We start from the raw sequence: 25,752 nt of genomic DNA on the forward strand, positions 1-25,752 counted from the left end.
TAAAGCTGGCCGCTGAACCGGAGTCAATAAAGGCCTTACCCGGCCACTTATTAACCCCCAGAGAAATTGTTATGGGTACCAAAAGCTTACCTTTAGAAAAATCAGGGCGTACCTGGTCTTTTGGTTGTCTTGCTTTAGAAGACTTGTCAGAGAGGTCCCTCTTAGGACACTTGTTGATCCAATGGCCAGGATCTCCACAGTAGAAGCACTCTCCGCGTCTGCGACGAAGATTACCCCGGGTCATGCCAACCTGCATGGGTTCCTCGGTGGAGACCTCAGTTTTGTCCCTGGAAAAGGCCTCTGGCTGGACCACCATCTGAGAACAGAACTGTCGTTCTTGTCGTCTCTCTCTAACTCGTCTGTCAAGTCGGACAACTAGGGTCATCATCTCCTCTAAGGTCTCAGGAATTTGGTAATTGACCAATAGATCTTTTAAATTATCAGATAGACCAGACCTAAACTGACTCTTCAGGGCTGGTTCATTCCATCCTGAGGGGACACACCACCGTCTGAATTGGGTGCAATACTCCTCCGCAGGGAGATGGCCCTGAACCAGTGCCCTAAGAGCTGTCTCGGCTACCAGGGCCCTGTCTGGTTCGTCATAGAGGGTACCCAGGGCCTGAAAAAACCCCTCCACAGAAGTTAGACAACTGGCCCCAGGAGGTAATGAAAATGCCCAGTCCTGGGGATCACCCTGTAGTAGAGAAATGATAATCCCCACGCATTGGCTCTCGGGACCGGAGGACAGGGGGCGCAAACGGAAGTAGAGTTTGCAATTCTCCTTAAAGGAGAGAAACCTCTTCCGGTCTCCAGAAAAGGGTTCTGGGAGCTTGATCTGGGGTTCAAAATATGGACTGGAGGACAGAGGAGTGGAAGAACCTTGCCCTAACTCACAAGAACGGAGTTTCTCTCCTAGCTCCTGCACCCTCTGTGACAAGTTAGAGACATGGTCAGTCAGGGTAGTAAGAGGATTCATGATACAATGGTTATTGGGCCTGTTAATCTGTAACGGTCACGTCCACACACACACACAGGGGGAAGGGTAGTGACCACTGCGCTCCACCCTCACCCCTGGCCCTGCCTACTTGCCTCACGAGTCCTGATGACAGGGGACAACTGGACGGCAATCCCTAACTTAGGATATGTGCAGGGAAGACAGACAAGACAAAATACGGAACATGAACGGACCGGGTCAGAACCAAGAGATCTACGTAGTACAACGGATTAAGCAAAGAATGGTCAGGAGAAGCCGGGGTCAAATACCAGGAGAGTAGCGAAGTACAAGAGGAGTCCTAAGAGAGTAGTCAGGTGGGAGCCGAGGTCACAATACCAGGATGTATGCGCAGTACAGGAGGAGCAGGCAGAGGATCGTCAGGGAACAGGATCAGGTAAATATTCAGTAGACCAACAAATAGCCAGGAACCTAGAAATTAACAGGCAACCTGTGGCTAGCAGGCTGCCTGTATTTATAGTGGGGAGTGAGGGTCATGTGACGTGGCCAGCGTCACATGACTGACAGACCAACCAGTTGAGCACCGAGTGATCAGCTCGGCGCTCAAGGCAGACTTAGAAGCAGGAAGCCACCCAGCAGTAAAGCCGCCCTGGGAATGAGGTCAAACACAGATCCTCATTTCCAAAGCTAAGCAACGGTTCTGCGGGCAATGGGGGACCGAGTGCACCTTCGGAACCCCGTGACAATGTTCTTCCAACAGTCTTGAAGGAGTTCCCAGAGATGCTTAGCACTTGTTGGCCCTTTTGCCTTCACTCTGCGGTCCAGCTCACCCCAAACCATCTCGATTGGGTTCAGGTCCGGTGACTGTGGAGGCCAGGTCATCTGGCGCAGCACCCCATCACTCTCCTTCATGGTCAAATAGCCCTTACTTTCAAAGTTTTCCCAATTTTTCGGCTGACTGACTGACCTTTATTTCTTAAAGTAATGATGGCCACTCGTTTTTCTTTACTTAGCTGCTTTTTTCTTGCCATAATACAAATTCTAACAGTCTATTCAGTAGGACTATCAGCTGTGTATCCACCTGACTTCTCCTCAACGCAACTGATGGTCCCAACCCCATTTATAAGGCAAGAAATCCCACTTATTAAACCTGACAGGGCACACCTGTGAAGTGAAAACCATTTCAGGGGACTACCTCTTGAAGCTCATCAAGAGAATGCCAAGAGTGTGCAAAGCAGTAATCAAAGCAAAAGGTGGCTACTTTGAAGAACCTAGAATATGACATTTTCAGTTTTTTCACACTTGTTTGTTATGTATATAATTCCACATGTGTTAATTCATAGTTTTGATGCCTTCAGTGTGAATCTACAATTTTCATAGTCATGAAAATAAAGAAAACTCTTTGAATGAGAAGTTGTGTCCAAACTTGCAATATCATCCAGTAAGCACTCAGCACTTTACATTATTGATTACATATGGCACTGATAATGATATTGATATTAATTATGTATACATATGGAGTTTTTGCTCATAGGATGTACTCTTTGATTGCACTTTAATCACTGTTATATATGATATGATCATGAGATATTGGTAGTCTTGGTCACATTTTATTATTTTTTTGTTTTTCACTGTATTATTATATGATTGTTTGTAAATTGCTATGAATTGGCACACTGCTATATATACTTAGCACTTTGTCTGTATGCACTGCTTGAGAAAGGCTCCAGCATAGAGCCGAAACGTCGCATGTCCTGTTTGGGTAAATAAAGATTTTTTGTACTTTTTTATCTCATGGAGTGCTGCCCATTTTTTTTTACTTTTATGCATTGGATTTGCTAATATCCATATTGGGCCAGTTGCACCCCCTTGTTTGCATTAGAGATGGTGCTGCCACTTTTTTCTTTTTTTCTATATATATATATATATATATATATATACAGTACAGACCAAAAGTTTGGACACACCTTCTCATTCAAAGAGTTTTCTTTATTTTCATGACTATGAAGGCATCAAAACTATGAATTAACACATGTGGAATTATATACATAACAAACAAGTGTGAAACAACTGAAAATATGTCATATTCTAGGTTCTTCAAAGTAGCCACCTTTTGCTTTGATTACTGCTTTGCACACTCTTGGCATTCTCTTGATGAGCTTCAAGAGGTAGTCCCCTGAAATGGTCTTCCAACAGTCTTGAAGGAGTTCCCAGAGATGCTTAGCCCTTTTGCCTTTACTCTGCGGTCCAGCTCACCTTAAACCATCTCGATTGGGTTCAGGTCCGGTGACTGTGGAGGCCAGGTCATCTGGCGCAGCACCCCATCACTCTCCTCCTGGTCAAATAGCCCTTACTTTCAAAGTTTTCCCAATTTTTCGGCTGACTGACTGACCTTCATTTCTTAAAGTAATGATGGCCACTCGAATTTCTTTACTTAGCTGCTTTTTTCTTGCCATAATACAAATTCTAACAGTCTATTCAGTAGGACTATCAGCTGTGTATCCACCTGACTTCTCCTCAACGCAACTGATGGTCCCAACCCCATTAATAAGGCAAGAAATCCCACTTATTAAACCTGACAGGGCACACCTGTGAAGTGAAAACCATTTCAGGGGACTACCTCTTGAAGCTCATCAAGAGAATGCCAAGAGTGTGCAAAGCAGTAATCAAAGCAAAAGGTGGCTACTTTGAAGAACCTAGAATATGACATATTTTCAGTTGTTTCACACTTGTTTGTTATGTATATAATTCCACATGTGTTAATTCATAGTTTTAATGCCTTCATAGTCATGAAAATAAAAAAAACTCTTTGAATGAGAAGGTGTGTCCAAACTTTTGGTCTGTACTGTGTATATATATATATATATATATATATATATATATATATATACTTTTTAGTTATTTGAAAATTTTTTAATTTTCTTCTTACTTCTTACAGATTGTGGAATCCACCCGTGTAGTTCGGCACAAAAATACAATGGCTCTACGGTGGGAAGCTGGTCTATATGTAAACGAGCAAGGCGATTAGATCTACGTCATTTTGCAATCTGTATCCTATTTAGCGAATGTATGTTTTTTATGAGTTCCAGGCAGGCTGACATATTGCTCAACTGTGGCCCTAGGAAGTCAGGCCCCTGTATTTTTCACTTTCATTGACTAGGTGAAACAATTGTTTGTGTTGTAATAATACGTGACAAATTGAATTAATGGGGTTTTCCAGGATTATAATATTGATGAAACTATACACTTGAATAGGAAGGAGTGTCCCATAGAAGCGAATGGGACGGCTTGTAATGACACCTGTTCTCCGCTGCTATGTCGAAGGCGAGCAGGTAAACATTTAAGAAAAGGCAGCGCTCGCATGAGTGCAGCCTTCTCTTCAAATAGTTGATCGGCGGGGGTGTCAGGTGTCAGACCCCCGCCGATCTGATATTTATGACCTATCCACAGGATAGATCATCAATGTTAAAATCCTGGAAAAGCCCTTTAATCTCTTAAGGGTGTATTAGACAGCATGATACTGCTGGCGATTGTTGGGAAGGAAGCGTTCCTTCCTGGCAATCGTCTGCTCGCTAGCGGAGGAGACCGCAGCTATTACATGCAGAGATCTCCTTCTCAGTATAGGGAGGAGCGATCGTTATACCATTACTTTTCTCTATACTGGATCATTGTTTGCCGGCAGCAGATCATGATTAGACACCATGATCTGCTGTCTCAAAAGATTTGGATTGTCCGATGAACAAGTGTGTGCTCGTTCATTGGGTAACCAGTGGCAGTATCACACTGCCAGATGATCACTAATGAGCGTTACTACAAACGCTCAAAAGCGATCATCTGGCAGAAAATCTGCCTGTATAATACAGGCTTTAGGACTCATGCAGACTGTATGTGGGATGAACAATCATACTAACAATCATTCATCCCCCATACAGTTTGCATTGGTCCATGAACAAATGCGTTTAAACAAGCGCTGGTGGACTTGTTATATCATCGATCAGCATTGGTTACACCTCCGAATCCAGTCACGTAATAGGACTTCTCAGATACAACTCTGTTCATTTTTAGGTTTCCATTAGAGGTTCGGAGATTTCTTGTAAGGCCCCTATTCTTGCCATAAAAAATACCAGAACGCAGACAGAAACCTGATTGGACCCTATGATAAGTCGCTGGGTACCGTCAGGATTCGCCTGGAACACAGATCCAGCATAGCTGTCATGGTTCTGTTGTGAACAATAGCCATGACAGTAATCTGAACAGAGACTTAAACTTAAAGGGTTTCTGTCACCAGAAAGACCTAAATTAAACTAGCTGACATTAGCGATGTGCTAATGTCAGCTGAACCTAACTAGCCTATTCCTAGTTTTATCCATGCCCCCGTTACTCCATAAATGTAACTTTTATAATATGCAAATCAGCCTCTAGGATGCTCCTGCTCCTAGATGCTCCGTTCTCCCACCTCTGTCACCTCCCTCCAAATCTTGATTGGGCCAGGCAGCGTTCGCATCCTCCTGCCGGGCCTGAGTGCATGGTAAATCTCGCACCTGTGCCGTTCAGTATTCGGCGCAGGCATAGTGAAGGAAGGACGGTAAAAGTTACATTTATGGAGTAAAGGGGGCATGGATAAAACTAGGAATAGGCTAGTTAGGTTAAGCTGACATTAGCACATCGCTAATGTCAGCTAGTTTAATTTAGGTCTTTCTGGTGACAGAAACCCTTTAAAGTTAAAGTAAACTAAAAAGTAAGCTAAACATTTTTCCTTTGTAAAACGCATACAAACGAAAGTTACTTAGTTAGAACTGTAGAAAGCACAGAGTCTTAGTTTTTGCTTAGATGGACCTGCCATAATCTGTTATAAAGAGGGCAGTGCTCTGTGTGATGTCTATGTTGAAAGCAAAAGTCACTGGTGGATCTTGTTTTCTAAGTTTGCATTAAATCTTTTAACGCTACAAACTAATGATTAAAAACATTGCACAGCATGTGCTGCTAGTAGCAAGTTAGTTGAGGTAGTAGTAGAAGATATTGGCTTAGTATGTGAAGTCGACTTTAATGGAAATATAGCAGTGTCCCAAAGCAATTTCGGAATTAAACATTTCTTCAGTCCAGAGTCTGCACATTCATTTAAATTCATTTTAGAAGTACTTTGATCATCAAGAGACTGACCTCTGGTGGAAAAAATTCTACCCTATGTGTACATATACAGTGCAAACCATTTTGAGGCAGATATTATGTTAATAATGTACAGTTTAAACGACATTTGTCATACTAAAATATTACGTCATGCATTTAAGATGTCTGAAAATGTATCTAGATAACAGTTTAAGTATGGAGCCTGAAGGTATTCCAATCTCCTTCTACTTTAGGACTATTCATGTGTATTTCTAAACATTTGCATTTCTAATTTGTAAAATACATATCTACTCTGGGAAAACCAATCAGGTTGCATAAAAGAAATAAATAAAAGAGAACAAGAAATCTAATGGCGGATTTGGAGGAGTGGATAATCGCTACGATTCGAATGCTAAAGATTTATTTTTGGATGATGTAGCAACTAAAAGATTGTACCAAAAACGTTTGTACAGCGCTTGTAAAATCATTTATGGGAATGAATAAATTATTGTTTGTCGTTATTGAATTATGGTGATGTAATGGTACATTGTGTGATCTTTCAGTGATGTGAACGATGCAAAAACAGACGTGCTTTATGTAAATCCGTTGCTGTGTAAAAACAGTGAATGATCCTCGACTAAATGAGTAAATGATCGTATGTCAACAAATTTGTAAACGATAATTTTTGCATGAAAATGTCTTCGGCTTTAAGTTGCTAAATCTGGTTGTATCATTAATCTCCTAAACAATTATCTACTCTTCTAAAGCCGCCATAACTGGTTGCATTCCCTTGCGCTGGTTTTGATAAATCTCCACCACTGTGAGGGCAAATACTGTATGTTTTCCATTCACATATTTTGCATAATGGGCCTATTCTGCAGTTTCTTAAGGTCCTGGCTTGCTTTCAGTGGGTGCGGTGATTTAGATTTTTTTTTTTACTCCTATAGATTTCAGTTGATAAAGCTATATTCAGATCCTGTTTGGACTGAAAGAAAAATCTGTCATGTCTAAACATGGCATTAGGCCTTATGCGTATTATCGTTCTGTCTTGTATGGATCCATAATACGGGGCCCATGGAAATCTGTACATATGTGTATCTCTTAATTATTACAGAAGCCCACAAGTTTTAAATGTTTGGGAGAGTAGGGATAATATGGTACCAGAAGAAACAGGTCTAGAAATGTAAGTAACTGAAATATAATGAGGGGAATTTATCAAGCCCTGCATGTCAGAATTCTGGATTCAAAAAGTAGAAAAATAGGGCTTTGTGACTGTCTAGATTTGTGTAAAAATTGTGTAAAAAATGTGTAAAAAAGAAAACACAATATCCTGCAAATCTGACTTAAAAAATTCCCCTCATGGTAAATCTCCCCAAGGATTTGTAGACAGTATGTATAGAAAATGTTTGATATTTTGTAATGAAGAATGATCATTTATGGTGACCTTTGCACTTTAATAAAACTGATTGACAACTGATTCAGTTTGGAAAAATGCAAGACTATATTATTATTATTATTATTATTATTATTATTATTCTTATGCTGCTTTTTTATGTTTGAAAAGATTTTGTGTGTGTCTTCATGTGTTATTATTGGTACATTATCTACAAGGAGCTAGAAAGCATTGTTCTTATAGTGTCACGAGTTGGTCACACAAAGTGAATCAACTCTTAACAACTGTGGTTTCTAGCTACAACTTTCTGTCCCAATGAATTTCTTAAATGGGTTGCACAGTACTACAATATTGATTACCTATCCTAATTACATTAAATCCTGTAAGTTGATAAGTAGGGTCCACGGGTGGACTGACAACTCATGGGGCCCCTGGACAATAGGAGATTATGGGGCCCCTGTGTCCCTGTCCACCCTCAAGCCACACCCACCCACAGCTCCACCCACATATCGCGCCGCACCGGCTCCAGGCTCATGTTGGCCCTTGGGCGATAAAGTCTCAGTGGGACCCCCTATACAGTCATAACTCTCTGAGTACAGATAATATAGTAGATGTCCTCTGCAGTCCTATGTAACAACACAGATAACACAGTAATGGCTTTCTGAGTACAGAAAATGTAGTAGTGTTACCTGCAGTCCTATGTAAAACCACAGATAACACTAGTGCTGATAATGTGGTAGTGTTACCTGCAGTCCTATGTAAAAACACAGATAACACTAGTCCTGATAATGTGGTAGTGTTACCTGCAGTCCTATGTAAAAACACAGATAACACTAGTCCTGATAATGTGGTAGTGTTAGGCTACTTTCACACTAGCATCGGGGCTCCGCTTGTGAGCTCCGTTTGAAGGGTCTCACAAGCGGCCCCCGAACGCATCCGTCCAGTTACCAATGCATTCTGAGTGGATGCGGATCCGCTCAGAATGCATCAGTCTGGCAGCGTTCAGCCTCCGCTCCGCTCAGAAGGCGGACACCCGAACGCAGCTTGCAGCGTTCGGGTGTCCGCCTGGCCGTGCGGAGGCAAACGGATCCATCCAGACTTACAATTTAAGTCAATGGGGACGGATCCATTTGAAGTTGACACAATATGGCTCAATTTTCAAACGGATCCGTCCCCCGTTGACTTTCAATGTAAATTCTGGACGGATCCGTCTGAACAACTTTCAGACTTAGAATTTTTTCTAAACTATAATGCAGACAGATCCGTTCTGAACGGATCCAAACGTCTGCATTATAGGAGAGGATCTGTCTGTGCAGACACCAGACGGATCCTCTCTGAACGCTAGTGTGAAAGTAGCCTTACCTGCAGTCTTATGTAAAACCACAGATAACACTAGTGTAGATCATGTGGTAGTGTTGCCTGCGTACTTAGTGTGCCTCCCTGTGTCTCTCCCACGGACTCCATGCTGGCGGCGCTGCCTCCTCTTCCATCTTCTTCTTGTCCTGCACAGAACGTCCTGATGCAGCTGCGTCAAGACATAGGAACACTGTGGGCATGGTGATGGTGACACACACAGGGAGAGACACACACACAGGGACAGACACACAAACACAGAGGGACAGACACACACGCACACACACAGGGAGAGACACACACACAGGGACAGACACACACACAGGGAGAGACAAATACACACACAGGGACAGACACACAGCTAGGCCTCACCACACTTAAGTCAGGCTCCTCTCCATACAGGAACACACAGGGTCACTAGTGGAGGGGAGCAGGGTTAATAGTAGGGTGACAGGAGGAGGGGGGGAGCAGGGTCACTAGTAGGGTGACCAGGAGGAGGGGGAGCAGGGTCACTAGTGGGGGACAAGAGGGGGGAGCAGGGTCACTAGGGGGGACAGGAGGAGGGGGGGTGCAGGGTCACTAGTGGGGTGACAGGAGGAGGGGGAAGCAGAGTCACTAGTAAGGTGACAGGAGAAGGGGGGGAGCAGGGTCACTAGTGGCGGGACAGGAGGAGGGGGGAGCAGGGTCACTAGTGGGGTGACAGAAGGAGGGGGAAGCAGTGTCACTAGTGGGGGGACAGGAGGAGGAGGAGGGAGTAGGGTCACTAGTGGGGGGACAGGAGGACGGGGGAGCAGGGTCGCTAGTGGGGGGACAGGAGGAAGGGGGTGCAGGGTCACTAGTGAGGTGACAGGAGGAGGGGGAGCAGGATCACTAGTGGGGTGACAGGAGGAGGGGAGGCAGGGTCACTAGTGGGGTGACAGGAGGAGGGGCAGCAGGGTCACTAGCGGGGTGACAGGAGTAGGGGGAGCAGGGTTACTAGTGGGGTGAAAGGAGGAGGGGGAGCAGAGGACTGTGAGACTGGACGAAACCATTATTGGGGAGGGGGGAATCACTTACTTGAAGACTGACAGGCCGGGTTTTTCACTGCCACAACACGGCCAGGGGGAAGTCACAGGCCAAGGGGCACCTTTTCTCTCAGACCAGTCCAGTCACATGAGTCCGCGGCTCCCCAGGGTCCTTGGGCAGTGCGCCCCACTCTGCTTAATACAGCAACTTCCGTTAGCCGGCCCCTCCTCCTTCCAGCTCTCGCCGGCTTCCCCTGCCTGAGCCGACCTGTATCGCCAATACCCAACAAATAACAAAGCTCCTTGCTGTAAGGAGCTTTGTTATTGGTTATCTCAGGCACAGGCAGCATTGCTGCGCTGCCCGTGCCGTTCACAGTGCTCACTGCGCTGATGAATGTGGGGGACTTTTTCCCTCGGTCCATGCCCGAGTGGTCAGTCTGCCCCTGGTAGGGGTCTCCATGGAAAGGACTTGTGTTTTCGGCACATCCCACAGATGCTTTATCAGATTGAGATCTGGGGAATTTGGAGGCCAAGTCAACAGCTTTAACTCAACATGTTCTACACCAGCCCTGAACAAGTTTTGCAGCATGGAAGGGCAAATTGTCCTACTGTAAGAGACAACTGCTATTAGAAAATACTATTGCTAAGAGGGGGAATACTTTGTACAATATTTAGGTAAGTTGTATTTATCAAAGTAAGATTCACATGAATGCAGGACACATGGTTGCCCAAAGCATCACATTGCCTCCCCCGGGTTGCCTTCTTCCCATAATGCATCCTGGTGCCATCTGTTCCCCAGGTAAGCCCTGGCCATAAACATACCTGGCCATCCAGAGGATATATAAAAATAGGCCACGTTCCATTGCTCCATCCTCCAGGTGAGTTGATCATGTGACATTGAAGGTTCTTTCAGTGGTGGACAGCGGTCAGCATGGGCAATCTCAGGTTACTCACCTTATCTAGCTCCAGCATCAGGTCCACTTGACAGCTGGCATAAACTGAAATGTACAGTTCATCACCTGCCAATATAGTTTTCTCCTTGCATCAATCCGATATACACTCATCTAAAGAATTATTAGGAACACCATACTAATACGGTGTTGGACCCCCTTTTGCCTTCAGAACTGCCTTAATTCTTCGTGGCATTGATTCAACAAGGTGCTGATAGCATTCTTTAGAAATGTTGGCCCATATTGATAGGATAGCATCTTGCAGTTGATGGAGATTTGAGCGATGCACATCCAGGGCACGAAGCTCCCGTTCCACCACATCCCAAAGATGCTCTATTGGGTTGAGATCTGGTGACTGTGGGGGCCATTTTAGTACAGTGAACTCATTGTCATGTTCAAGAAACCAATTTGAAATGATTCGAGCTTTGTGACATGGTGCATTATCCTGCTGGAAGTAGCCATCAGAGGATGGATACATGTTCTCATTCTGTTTACGCCAAATTCGGACTCTACCATTTGAATGTCTCAACAGAAATCGAGACTCATCAGACCAGGCAACATTTTTCCAGTCTTCAACAGTCCAATTTTGGTGAGCTCGTGCAAATTGTAGCCTCTTTTTCCTATTTGTAGTGGAGATGAGTGGTACCCGGTGGGGTCTTCTGCTGTTGTAGCCCATCCGCCTCAAGGTTGTGCGTGTTGTGGCTTCACAAATGCTTTGCTGCATACCTCGGTTGTAACGAGTGGTTATTTCAGTCAACGTTGCTCTTCTATCAGCTTGAATCAGTCGGTCCATTCTCCTCTGACCTCTAGCATCCACAAGGCATTTTTGCCCACAGGACTGCCGCATACTGGATGTTTTTCCCTTTTCACACCATTCTTTGTAAACCCTAGAAATGGTTGTGCGTGAAAATCCCAGTAACTAAGCAGATTGTGAAATACTCAGACCGGCCCGTCTGTCACCAACAACCATGCCACGCTCAAAATTGCTTAAATCACCTTTCTTTCCCATTGTGACATTTAGTTTGGAGTTCAGGAGATTGTCTTGACCAGGACCACACCCCTAAATGCATTGAAGCAACTGCCATGTGATTGGTTGACTAGATAATTGCATTAATGAGAAATAGACAGTATTCTTATTTTATGTAGATCTAGTCACTTAGTCACATTTACAATGGTTTTATATATATTATTAAAAGTTACTTTTTGGTCATGGAATATTAATGTATACACTCACCTAAAGAATTATTAGGAACAGGTGTTCCTAATAATTCTTTAGGTGAGTGTATACATTAATATTCCATGACCAAAAAGTAACATTTAATAATATATATAAAACCTTTGTCAATGTGACTAAGTGACTAGATCTACATAAAATAAGAATACTGTTCCAATATGTGACAAGCCAAGTATTAGGGGGTAGCAAGGATAACTGGAGTGGTCTTACTATGGTTGAGACAAACCTGTCTTCCCTGCCAATGGTAACCACTATAATTATTTAAAAAAATTCTTGTCCTAGTCAGCAAATAGGGAAATCGCCCCATTCCTACACACAAACCTTGCCTTATTGAACCCTAAAACTACCTCTATCCTTTCTACACGGTTCTTTCTTGAAACAGACCAGGATTTAGAAGAGAGAGATCAGGGTCTGGGTCTGGGTATAAACTCATTCAACCATATATTGGCCAGAATAGGCCTTTGTATAATGTCACAAGGGCTAAGGCAAAAACAGTGCTAAAAATATATGAGCTGGACGAAAATAGTTGAAGAGAACCTGCCACCACGAAATGCAGTGCAATCTGTAGGCAGCATGTTATAGAGCAGGCAGGGCCGGTTTTAGACAAAGTGTAGCCCTGGGCAAAATTAAAATGGGGCCCTTAAAGATTTAAATACTGTACAAACAGTATAGCCACATTTAATCAGTTCTGGTGCTTCCAGTGTATGGTCTTAGAAGTCCCAAGTAGAGATCTGCCATCTTAACTGACAAGTCCGGCGAGGCACAGGTAAGTCCTTACCTGTGCCTCTGCGCGAGCCGGTATGAAATGCGGTCTCCGGGAGCAGGCAGTTCCGAGAACAGCCTCCGGGTGCCGTTCTTGGAACGGCCTGCTCCCGGAGACCGCATTTCATTTCAGACCGGCTCGCGCACAGGCACAAGTAAGGACTTACCTGTGCCTCGCCAGACTTGTCAGTTAAGATGGCAGCCCGCTGGCGAACACTGCGAACTGGCCATCACTAGTCACAAGGTATATGTCTCCCCATACATATAAAACATTTGTAATATATAGTTATTTAATAATACCACTATACAGGATCAAATATTACCACCATACAGTTATTAAATATTGCCTCCTTAAAGAGGTTCTCCCATCTCGGACATTAGTGGCATATCGCTAGGATATGCCTCCAATGTATGATAGGTTAGGGTCCTGCCTCTGGGTCCTGCAACTATACTTAGAACTGGGCCCACAAAGTACCATTCATTCCTATGAGTGTCAAAAAGTAGCCAAGTGCTGGCTCAGCTATTTCCATCAGCCCCATAGAAGTGAATGGAGCGGTGGCCACGCTGGGCCATTTTCGGGGTGGCTGCGCATGCACGGTGCTCCTTCGGGACTTTGCAGGCACCATTCTAAGTATTGGTGCAGGTCCCAGAGGTGGGACCCACACCTATCAGACTTTGAGGGCATATCCTAGCGATATGCTCCCAGTGTCCGAGATGGGAATACCCCTTTAATGGAACTGAACAAAATGCATTATACAAAGAACACAATTACTAATAATAACATTATACAAGGTGCAAATAATACTACCGCACCATGGCTACAACTGCATATTGACTGGATAATATTACCATACTGCTGCTGACTAAAATCCACTACACCACAACCAATATTACCAATGATACCACTATACAAGGCTCAAATAATACTGCCACATTATGACAACATATTACTAACACATAGTGACTAAATACTATTACTGCACTGGTACTGAATAAGAGAGCACTGTTTGAAGGCAAATATTTCCAATAAAATCTTCTATACAAGGCCCAAATATTACTGTCACACCATGGGACAGATAAAACCCCATATTGTGGTCTACACAATAATAGTTTATTCCCCTCCTTGTGCCTCACATAATAATAATGACCCTTTTGTGCCCAACTCCCAGCAAAAATATCTACCTTTCTATCTCTACAAAGTAATAATACCCCCTTTGTACTAGAAACTATAAAGGTTGACCATTTTTATTGTCAAAACGCACCACAAACGCAGGAAAACTACAGGCATAGTTTCAACAGTCACCAAAACTAGATTGCTGTTTTTTAAAGATTCTGGTAGCGTACAGTTAAAACAGACACAGGAAAGACTTGTGGGCAGATTAGTGAAGAAGCAAGCACGAGGCAGACAGGCTGGGGACTAGACTGAAGCATAGACAGGGTAGACACACTGGGTTAACTTAAACATGAACTGAACCTGGACTTGAAAGTGCAGGAGCACATAGGCAGGATGGCATACACTGGAAACATAGCAGAAATACAGGCAGGAGAAAAATTTAACTAACACTAGACTATCAAATAAATTTGCTGGTCAACAGGGAAACTAAAGCTCAGGTAACTTCCTGCCAAGGGACCCTCAGCCATTGGCAGGGAAATAGGAGCACATGCACATGCACTGTCCCTTTAACCGCCTCCGGACCACCTAAAGCAGGATTGCATTCCGGAGGCGGTCGATTCATTCCTCCTGGACGCGCAAGGCTGTAGATGCGATTTTTTTTAACCCCTTAAAGGTATATTAGACGCTGTTTTGATAACAGCGTCTAATATACCTGCTACCTGGTCCTTTGGTGGTCCCTTTTGCTTGGATCAACCACCAGAGGACACAGGCAGCTCTGTAATAAGTAGCACCAAACACCACTACACCCCCCCCGTCACTTATTAACCCCTTATTAACCCCTGATCACCCCATATTAGACTCCCTGATCACCCCCCTGTCATCGATCACCCCCCTGTCATTGATCACGCCCCTGTAAGGCTCCATTCAGACGTCCGTATGTGTTTTGCGGATCCGATCCATGGATCCGTGGATCCGCAAAACACATACGGACCTCTGAATGGAGCCAGCCTTACAGGGGGGTGATCAATGACAGGGGGGTGATCAGGGAGTCTATATGGGCTATATGTCATTGATCACCCCCCTGTAAGGCTCCATTCAGACGTCCGTATGTGTTTTGCGGATCCATGGATCGGATCCGCAAAACACATACGGACGTCTGAATGGAGCCTTACAGGGGGGTGATCAATGACAGGGGGGTGATCACCCCATATAGACTCCCTGATCACCCCCCTGTCATTGATCACCCCCCTGTAAGGCTCCATTCAGACGGCCGTATGTGTTTTGCGGATCCGATCCGTGGATCCGCAAAACACATACGGACCTCTGAATGGAGCCTTACAGGGGGGTGATCAATGACAGGGGGGTGATCAATGACAGGGTGGTGATCACCCCATATAGACTCCCTGATCACCCCCCTGTCATTGATCACCCCCCTGTAAGGCTCCATTCAGACATTTTTTTGGCACAAGTTAGCGGAAATTGATATTTTTTTATTTATTTTTTTGTTTGTTTTTTCTTACAAAGTCTCATATTCCACTAACTTGTGACAAAAAATAAAATCTCACATGAACTCACCATACCCCTCATGGAATCCAAATGCGTAAAATTTTTTAGACATGTATATTCCAGACTTCTTCTCGCGCTTTAGGGCCCCTAAAATGCCAGGGCAGTATAAATACCCCACATGTGACCCCGTTTTGGAAAGAAGACACCTCAAGGTATTTTGTGAGGGGCATGGCGAGTTCATGTAAAATTTTATTTTTTGTCACAAGTTAGCGGAAAGGGAGACTTTGTGAGAAAAAACAAAAAAAATCAATTTCCGCTAACTTGTGCCAAAAAAAAAAACTTCTATAAACTCGCCATGCCCCTCACGGAATACCTTGGGGTGTCTTCTTTCCAAAATGGGGTCACATGTGGGGTATTTATACTGCCCTGGCATTTTAGGGGCCCTAAAGCGTGAGAAGAAGTCTGGAATCCAAATGCCCTCCTAAAAGATACTCATTGAAATTTGGGCCCCTTTACGCACCTAGGCTGCAAAAAAGTGTCACACATGTGGTATCGCCGTACTCAGGAGAAGTTGGGAAATGTGTTTTGGGGTGTCTTTTTACATATACCCATGCTGGGTGAGAGAAATATCTCTCTATAATGACAACTTTGTATAAAAAAATTGGAAAAGTTGACTTTTAGAGAGATATTTCTCTAACCCAGCATGGGTATATGTAAAAATACACCCCAAAACACATTGCCCTACTTCTCCTGAGTACGGTGATACCAGATGTGTGACACTTTTTTGCAGCCTAGGTGGGCAAAGGGGCCCAAATTCCAATGAGTACTTTTAGGATTTTACAGGGCATTTTTTACACATTTGGATTCCAGACTTCTTCTCACGCATTAGGGCCCCTAAAATGCCAGGGCAGTATAACTACCCCACAAGTGACGCCATTTTGGAAAGAAGACACCCCAAGGTATTTCGTGATGGGCATAGTGAGTTCATGGAAGTTTTTATTTTTTGTCACAAGTTAGTGGAATATGAGACTTTGTAAGGAAAAAAAAAAAGAAAAAAAAATCATCATTTTCCGCTAACTTGTGACAAAAAATAAAAAGTTCTATGAACTCACTATGCCCATCAGTGAATACCTTAGGGTGTCTACTTTCCGAAATGGGGTCATTTGTGGGGTGTTTGTACTGTCACATTTTTGTACCATAGTTTATAAACGCTATAACTTTTACCCAAACCATTTTTTTTTACCCAAACATTTTTTTTTATCAAAGACATGTAGAACAATAAATTTAGAGAAAAATTTATATAGAAATGTATTTTTTTTATAAAAATTTACAACTGAAAGTGAAAAATGTCTTTTTTTTTCAAATATTTAGTTAAATTTCGATTAATAACAAAAAAAGTAAAAATGTCAGCAGCAATGAAATACCACCAAATGAAAGCTCTATTAGTGAGAAGAAAAGGAGGTAAAATTCATTTGGGTGGTAAGTTGTGTGACCGAGCAATAAACCGTGAAAGTAGTGTAGTGCAGAATTGTAAAAAGTAGTCTGGTCATTAAGGGTGTTTAAGCTAGGGGGGCTGAGGTGGTTAAGAGTCCAGAGGTGAGCACTCGTGTGCCCTAAGGCTGGGTTCACACTTGAGCATTTTACAGCGCGTTCAAACGCGCTGTAAAACGCTCAACACATGAAAACCAATGCTTCCCTATGGCCCTGGTTCTCACTTGAGCGTTTTACAGCGCGTTTGAACGAGCTGAAAAACGCCCTACGCTCAAACAAGTTCTTGAGCTTCTTTGGGGCGTTTTGTCGCGCGTTTGCGGCCATAGGACACTGCTGTCAATCACACAAACGCGCGTAATACGCGCGTTAACTATGGACAAAAACGCGCACGGAAACGCGCGACAAAAACGCGCGTTAAACGCGCATATCAGATGCGCTCAAGTGTGAACCCAGCCTAAGGGAGCATCAGACAGCAACATGTAGAGGATGTCGGCGACCAGGACACTAGATGAAATGTTAAGTGGCGTGGCGTCCGCCCCCAAAGGCAACAGCATGAGGGTGAGGGGTACAGATCGCAGACCTAACATACAGTATATACCAATATATAATACACACAAGTAGTAATCTAATCTATAAAGCTGAGTGTATGTGTGTGTGTGTGTGTATGTATGTACAGTACAGACCAAAAGTTTGGACACACCTCATTCAAAAAGTTTTCTTTATTTTCATGACTATGAAAATTGTAGATTCACACTGAAAGCATCAAAACTATGAATTAACACATGTGGAATTATATACATAACAAACAAGTGTGAAACAACTGAAAATATGTCATATTCTAGGTTCTTCAAAGTAGCCACCTTTTGCTTTGATTACTGCTTTGCACACTCTTGGCATTCTCTTGATGAGCTTCAAGAGGTAGTCCCCTGAAATGGTTTTCAATTCACAGGTGTGCCCTGTCAGGTTTAATAAGTGGGATTTCTTGCCTTATAAATGGGGTTGGGACCATCAGTGGCGTTGAGGAGAAGTCAGGTGGATACACAGCTGATAGTCCTACTGAATAGACTGTTAGAATTTGTATTATGCCAAGAAAAAAGCAGCTAAGTAAAGAAAAACGAGTGGCCATCATTACTTTAAGAAATGAAGGTCAGTCAGTCAGCCGAAAAATTGGGAAAACTTTGAAAGTAAGGGTTATTTGACCATGAAGGAGGAGTGATGGGGTGCTGCACCAGATGACCTGGCCTCCACAGTCACCGGACCTGAACCCAATCGAGATGGTTTGGGGTGAGCTGGACCGCAGAGTGAAGGCAAAAGGGCCAACAAGTGCTAAGCATCTCTGGGAACTCCTTCAAGACTGTTGGAAGACCACTTCAGGGGACTACCTCTTGAAGCTCATCAAGAGAATGCCAAGAGTGTGCAAAGCAGTAATCAAAGCAAAAGGTGGCTACTTTGAAGAACCTAGAATATGACATATTTTCAGTTGTTTCACACTTGTTTGTTATGTATATAATTCCACATGTGTTAATTCATAGTTTTGATGCCTTCATAGTCATGAAAATTAAGAAAACTCTTTGAATGAGAAGGTGTCCAAACCTTTGGTCTGTACTGTATGTATGTCCGCTAAAGGAATCCGCACTGTCGCATTTACAATCACGAAATTTGGCACACAGGTACATCAGGTATCCTGGAAGGTTTAAGATCAGGTCTCAGCTCTCTAGGATGTACCGTTTCTGAGATATTCCCCAAAAATGCATTTAGCCAATAGAAGCTCGCAGGCCGTTAGCCTCCACATACACAGTTTTACTCCAGGTTTCCATACCAACCCAGCCATTTTTCTTTACTGCTGTAGATGAGCTTTAAAGAAAATCTGTCACTAGGATAATCATTATTGAAGTAAAGCCATGACCTAATAGCACTTAGTACCTTATTTCAAGATGTGCCTTTGTTCCAGCAATAGATGTTTTTATCCTCTGAAAATCCAGTTTATTTGGTATGCAAATGAGACAGAAAGGTGCCTAGAGGGGTGTCACTCTTGCAGGAAGGAGCCCAGACACGCCCCCTGACACAATGTGTCCACACTCAAAAGGCTCCATTCACACGTCAGTATTTTTACCTTTCCAGATAAACGTTCCTTTTTTTTGCGGATCCGTTTTTCAGTACAACCTTCCTTTTTTTTTTTTACTAAGGTGCTTCCGAATCCGTTCCGTGTTTCCGTGATTCCGTTTTTTTTTTTCCAAAAGAAAAAAGAGGAGGAGGAATAGATGTTGCTAGGGTACTAAAAAAAAAAGTGGTGAAAACAGAGGACATCTTCTAGAACAGGTGCCATTTTATTGTGCTTTTGGTGTAGTAGGAGCTGTGTAAGAAATCTCTGATAAATGCAGTGAACCACATGTCTGCAAGCTGCAATTTTCTAATTAGCACAAAAAAATGACAAGCACGTACAGTATACTGCTCTAGGACAGATGGAAAAGTAAAATTACACATATTATAATATATTTACTCACTTATTTTTTCCCTCTTGAGTAAGTTGCCTGAGTCCCAGGAGGATGGCAAAAGTTCATGGGCAATTTCCTCCCAACACCGTTCCTTTAGCAACCTATTTTGGTAGGCCTCTTGTCTGGTATCCCATAGAGAGGGCCGTTCCTGGATCATAGTGATAAATCGGTCCACTTCATATGCCATTTTGCAGGAGAGCAGGAGAGCAGAAGATGAACTGAACTTCTCTCAGCACAGGCACTGAGGGCTGAATTTTTTTTAGTTTCCTGTCAACTGATCAGTTAAAAAACTGATGACATTCGGATGGTTTTGTGCATGTCAACCGTTTTTATGCGGATCCATTGACTTGAAAAACTGACAGAAAGTAGGACAGGCTTGATTTTTTTTTCAGGATCCGCATACTCGAAAATAGGAAAACGGAACGGATTCAGTGATTCGGACAGCACTATGATTGGTGTCCGCATTTTTGCTGAGGCAATTGAAATTAATGGATCCGAAAAAACGGTCCGATTTAAAACGGAACGGAAACGGAGTGTTATAACGGACTTGTGAATGGAGCCAAAAGATAAACTTAAAACCCCACCCTGACGTCCTGCTAAGCCACGCCCCTTATCAGGTTAAGCCATGCCCCCCCCCCCACTCATCAGCCGAGGGGGATTGAAAAAATGAAGGTAAAAATCAACTTCTGTCAGCTGCAAGGGTGGGAGGGTGGGTGACTTTCTTCCTGCAGCTCACACTCAGACAGCACAGTGCTGCTGTCTTAGAGTGAGATGTTCAAAAGGACATCCTTGTTTCCGTCGAGGCCCTGTGCCAGACGGAGGACAGGGAGTCTGAAAGCCGGACTGTCCAGCCTAAAACTGGACTTCTGGCCACCTTAGGGGCAGGCTGCTGTGGAGGTCACAGTTAAGGGTATGGTCTGCTATGGACGTCAGTGTTAAGGGGCAGATTGCTGTAAAGGCCACTGTTAAGGTGGTGGGTCCCTGTGGAGGTCACTGTTAAGGGGGTGGTGTGCTGTGAAATTCACTGTTAAAGGGGTAGGCTGCTGTAAAGGTCACAGTTAAAGGGGTGGGCTGCTGTGGAGTTCCAATTTTATGGGACGGGGCACTGTAGGGGGGGTCAGTGTTAAGGGGTGGGGGGCTGTGGTGGTCACTGTTAAAGGGGCGGGGTGCTGTAGATGTTACTGTTATAGTGGATAGTGTTGATATCTTTTAACGACACACACAAACATTAAATGAAATAGATTAAATATACCCGAGCGAAGTCTATATATACAGTCCTGATCAAAAGTTTAAGACCACTTGAAAAATGGCAAAAAAATCATATTTATCATGGCTGGATCTTAACAAGGTTCCAGGTAGAGCTTCAACATGGAGCAAGAAGAAATGGGAGTGAGACAAAACATTTTTTGAGCATTCAATTATATGTAAACAACAAATAAACTGAAACAGGCTGTTTTTCAGCTGATCAAAAGTTTAGGACCACATGCCTTTAAAAGGCCAAATCTGTGCAAAGATGTGGATTCATTGTCATTTTCTGTCAGGTAGTCACACGTTGTGATGGCAAAGGCAAAAAACTCTCCCTTTTTGAACGTGGTCGGGTTGTTGAACTGCATAAGCAGGGTCTCTCACAGCGCCCCATCGCTGCTGAGGTGGGACGCAGTAAGACAGTCATTTGGAATTTCTTAAATGATCCTGAGGGTTATGGAACAAAAAAGTCAAGTGGAAGACCCAAAAAAATTTCACCAGCACTGAGCCGGAGGATCCAATTGGCTGTCCGTCAAGACACTGGACGATCCTCGATCCAAATTAAGGCCCTTACTGGTGCTGACTGCAGCCCCATAACCATCAGACGGCATCTGAGACTGAAGGGCTTCAAAAACAAAAAACTTCTTCAAAGACCTCTTCTCCTTGAACGCCACAGAACTGCTCGTTTGGACTTTGCAAGAGAGCACCAAACATGGGACATTTAAAGGTGGAAGAAAGTTTTATTCTCTGATGAGAAAAAATGTAACCTTGATGGTCCTGATGGTTTCCAACGTTACTGGCATGACAAGCAGATCCCACCTGAGATGTTTTCTACGCGCCACAGTGGAGGGGGCGCCATAATGGTCTAGGGTGCTTTTTCCTTCAGTGGAACAATGGAGCTTCAGGAAGTGCAGGGGCGTCCAGACTGTAGATGGCCTTCGAGCGGCCATCTTCACCACTTGGAGAAATGTTCCCACTCACCTCATGGAAACGCTTGCATCAAGCATGCCGAAACGAATTTTGGAAGTGATAAACAATAATGGCGGAGCTACTCAGTACTAAGTTCATGTTTGGAAGTTAGATTTCTGTTTTGGGGGGGTTTAGTTTTTTTGGAGGTGTGGTCCTAAACTTTTGATCAGCTGAAAAACAGCCTGTTTCACTTTATTCGTTGTTTTCATTAAATTGAATGCTCAAAAAATGTTTTGTCTCAGTCCCATTTCTTCTTGTTGCATGCAGGGGCGTAGCTATAGGGGGTGCAGAGGTAGCAGTCGCTACCGGGCCCAGGAGCCTGAGGGGACCCAAAGACCCTTGTGCTGCATAAGAAGCCACACTAAGCACTGAGGGAATGGGGGCCCAAGCCTAACTCTTGCACCAGGGCCCATGAGCCTTTAGCTACGCCCCTAGTTGCATGTTAAAGCTCTACTTGGAACCTTGTTAAGATCCAGCCATGCTAAATATGATTTTTTGCCATTTTTCAAGTGGTCTTAAACTTTTTATCAGGACTGTATAAAGAAAAACATATATATATGTGTGTATGTATGTTCCGCAATCACTCAAAAACGCAACCATCGATTTCAACCAAACTAGGTATACACATCACTTGCTACCTGGAAAGAAATCTAGTGGGGGTCTCAGCTCTCTAGGACGTACTGTTCCTGAGATATTCCGAAAAAATTACCTGCATTAGCCAATACAAGCCTGCAAGTCTTTCTCTTCATATCCCAACTGCCATACACACGATCACATATCCCTTATCAGCCAATAGAAGTTCACAGGCCCTTAGTCTCCACATACACACAGTTTTACTCCAGGTTTCCATAACAAGCCAGACATTTTTCTTTACTGCTGTAGGTAAGCTTTAGACTAGGGCTACACTGCTACATGTGTCAAGCGACATTGATGTCACACTAATGTCGCACGACTAATTTTATAATGATAGTCTATGGTGTTGCACTGCGACATGTGACATGCTGCGACGCGACATCTTGGATGGATTTTTTGCAACTGTCGTGTCGCAGTCTCAGTATGTCACATGTCGCAGTGCGACACCATAGTGTATCATTATAAAAATTGTTGAGACAAAATTATGTGCGACACATGTCGTCGTGTAGACCTAGCATTAAAGGGCAGGGCGCTGTGGAGGTCACTGTTAGAGGGGTGGACACTGTGGAGGTCACTGTTAAGGGGGCAGGGGCTACTAATAAAGGGGCAACTGCTGTGGAGGTCACTGTTAAGGCAGCTGGGTACTGTGAGGTCACTGTTAAGGCAGCGGGGTACTGTGGAGGTCACCGTTAAGGCGGCGGGCCCCTGAGGAGATCACTGTCAAGGGAGTGGGGTGCTGTGAAACTCACTATTAAAGAGGCGGGCTGCTGTGAAGGTCAAAGTTAATGAGATGGGCTGCTGTGGAGGTTCCATTTTAAAGTGGCGGGGCACTGTGGGGGTGTCAGTCAGGGGCGGACATACCCCCTGTGCAGCCGGTTCGGCTGCACAGGGGCTCAGTGCGGTAGGGGGGCCAGTAAGAGGTTCCGTGGCAGGGCAGGGAGAGATGAGCGCTTCCATTGTGGAAGCATTCATCTCTATATTCATCTGTATAGTCGTCCTCAGGACAGCGATACAGATGGATGCTGCAGCGGGGCAGGGGAGAGGTGTTTCCCTTACCCATTCCTCTGATAGGCTGCAGGCCTAGTGCCTGGTCGGTGCAGGCGGCGCGATGACGTCATCGTGCCGCCTGAGCCGTACAGCACGGGACAGAGGCCTTCACCGCTTCACTGAGAGTGTTATGGAGGTAAGTATGTGAGTTACTTTTTTTTTTTAACACTATGTTGTTGCCCAGAATGGGTAAGGGGGGAGAGGAGCACTATGGGGGCATCAACTAGGGGGCATTATACTGGCACACATGGGGGGGGAGGAGCACTATGGGGACATCTACTAAGGGGCATTATACTGGCACACATGAGGGGAGAGGAGCATTATGGAGGCATCTAAAAGGGGGCATTATTTACAGGCACACATGGGAGGGAGGAGCACTATGGGGGCATCTACTAGGGGGCATTATTTACTGGCACACATGGGGGAGAGGAACACTATGGGGGCATCTACTGAGAGCCCTATATATTAGAATTATACGGGCACTATGGGGGGGACAGGATATGGCATGAGAGCATCTACTGGGGGCCCTATATATTGGCATTATATACTGTCACACATGGGGGGCACTATGGAGAAGTGGGGGAGAGGAGCACTATGGGGGCATCTGCTGGGGGGGCATTATATAGGGGCATTTTATACTGGCACAAACTATATGTGCAATATGGGGGTGGGGATGAGTACCATAGTGGCATTTTATACTGGCATACATTATATGGGCACTATGGAGAAGGAGGGAGAGGAACATTATAGGGGCATCTACTTGGGGCACTCTATAGGGGAATTTTATACTGGCACATTATGTCAGGCACCATGGAATGGGGGAGGAGCACTATGAGGGCATCTACTAGGGGTACTATATAGGAGTATTTTATACTTGTGCAAAATTATGGGGCACTATGGGGACATTAGCTGAACTGGGGGCACTAAGAGGGTTTTTTGGGGCACACAGTAGGGGGCATTGGCACACATTATGAGGGCACTATAGAGACATTGGCTGTACTAGGTGCACTAAGAGGAGGTATTTTTTTTACTGCCACACAACAGGGCATTTTTTTGTATCATTATTTTTGGGGGACATTATGTTTATTAATGTCAGGGACACTATTTGCTGGGCGCAATTATTTTTTAGGGCACTGTGTGCCAATAATTATTGAAGGGGCACTATCTGGTACTAGTATTTTCAGGGGGTTTATCTGTTTCTGCAGTATAGCATTGGGGAGCACAGCAGGCACAGGATGGGGTGTTCAGAAGATTGGAGGATGTTGGAAAAGTAGGAAACTTAGATGTCTGTCTGTCAAACTCAGCAGAGAGAAGAGACGGCTCAAAGGAATCATCATGGTGGTCTGGTCTGAAAGGAGAAGATGAGGAAAGAGAAGATCTAAGAAGACGTCACTGGATGTACAAGGTATGTGGCGCTGTATTAGGCTACTTTCATATCTGCGTTAGTGATTCTGGCAGGTTGTTCCAGCTGAGAACAGCCGGCCGGAATTCACTAGATCCGGCACTGCTGGATGCAGACAGAATGCCCGCCGGCCCCATTAACTATAATGGGGTACGGCAGAGATCCTGCCACAATCTGGCAAAAATGCAGAGAATCAGCGGGACATAAACCGCTGCATGCTGTGGTTTGTATCCAGACGGATCTTAGTGCCGCGGGTGTAAAAGTAGCGTTACCTTGTATGTTTTGTATTGCTGTATGTAATATTAGGAGGGAATAGGTTAGGTTGAGAATTTGGCATGGGGGGTGGAGAGGCCCAGGCACATTCTTTGCACAGTGGCCCTCTGCTGTCTGTGTCCGCCCTGGGGTCAGTGTTTTAAGGGGTGGAGGACTGTGGAGTTCACTGTTAAAGGGGCGGGGTGCTGTAGAGGTCACTGTTATGGGGGATACTGTTGATATCTTTCAACGACACACACAAACATTAAATGAAATAGATTAAATATACCCGTGCGAAGCCGAGTCCTTCTGCTAGTATATAGATATATACTGGACTTATGTGTACATCTACTTTATAATTGCTTCAAAAAGAAAGACCGGCACTCGACTTCTTGTTCAAAGCAACTTCGCTTTATTGAGGCATGGAGGAGACACAGCACAGAAGCGAAATGTGTTTCGGCTCAAAAGCGAGCCTTTTTCAAGCATAGTAAATCTCTACACGAAACACATTTAAATAGTGCGCCATCCCGGCGTCAAAACGTGTTGACGTCACATCACCATGGAAACAGAAATACACAGATCATCAAACGCAACAATTACAGACATTGTTACACAAAACATCAAGCGCAACAATTACAGACATTGTTACACAAAACATCAAGCGCAACAATTACAAACATTGTTACAACATAGTTACAATACTGGTAGAAATTAAATCTTGTAGCTTTAAATAGAATAAGCTGTGAGAAAAAGAAAAAGAGTCAGCTGGCAGCATGAGATACAGACAAGCAACATGCACAAATATCAAAATAATTACACTGAGATGTAAATCTCATACAGGCTA

General features: G+C 44.1%; 1 protein-coding gene across 5 annotated transcripts in view; it reads left to right on the top strand.

The window, feature by feature from the left end:
- Positions 1 to 4,436, top strand: part of LOC120989433 (mitotic spindle positioning) — a 44,212-nt gene extending 39,776 nt beyond the window's left edge. For all 5 annotated transcript variants that reach the window (XM_040417523.1, XM_040417528.1, XM_040417526.1 and 2 more), the window contains one exon: positions 3,891 to 4,436. In XM_040417523.1, coding sequence (XP_040273457.1) covers positions 3,891 to 3,980 — 90 coding nt within the window. In that variant the 3' untranslated portion in view covers positions 3,981 to 4,436. The remainder of the gene's footprint in view (positions 1 to 3,890) is intronic.
- Positions 4,437 to 25,752: the final 21,316 nt, after the last annotated feature.

This window comes from Bufo bufo, chromosome 2 (genome assembly GCF_905171765.1).
Source record: "Bufo bufo chromosome 2, aBufBuf1.1, whole genome shotgun sequence".
NCBI lineage: Eukaryota > Metazoa > Chordata > Amphibia > Anura > Bufonidae > Bufo > Bufo bufo.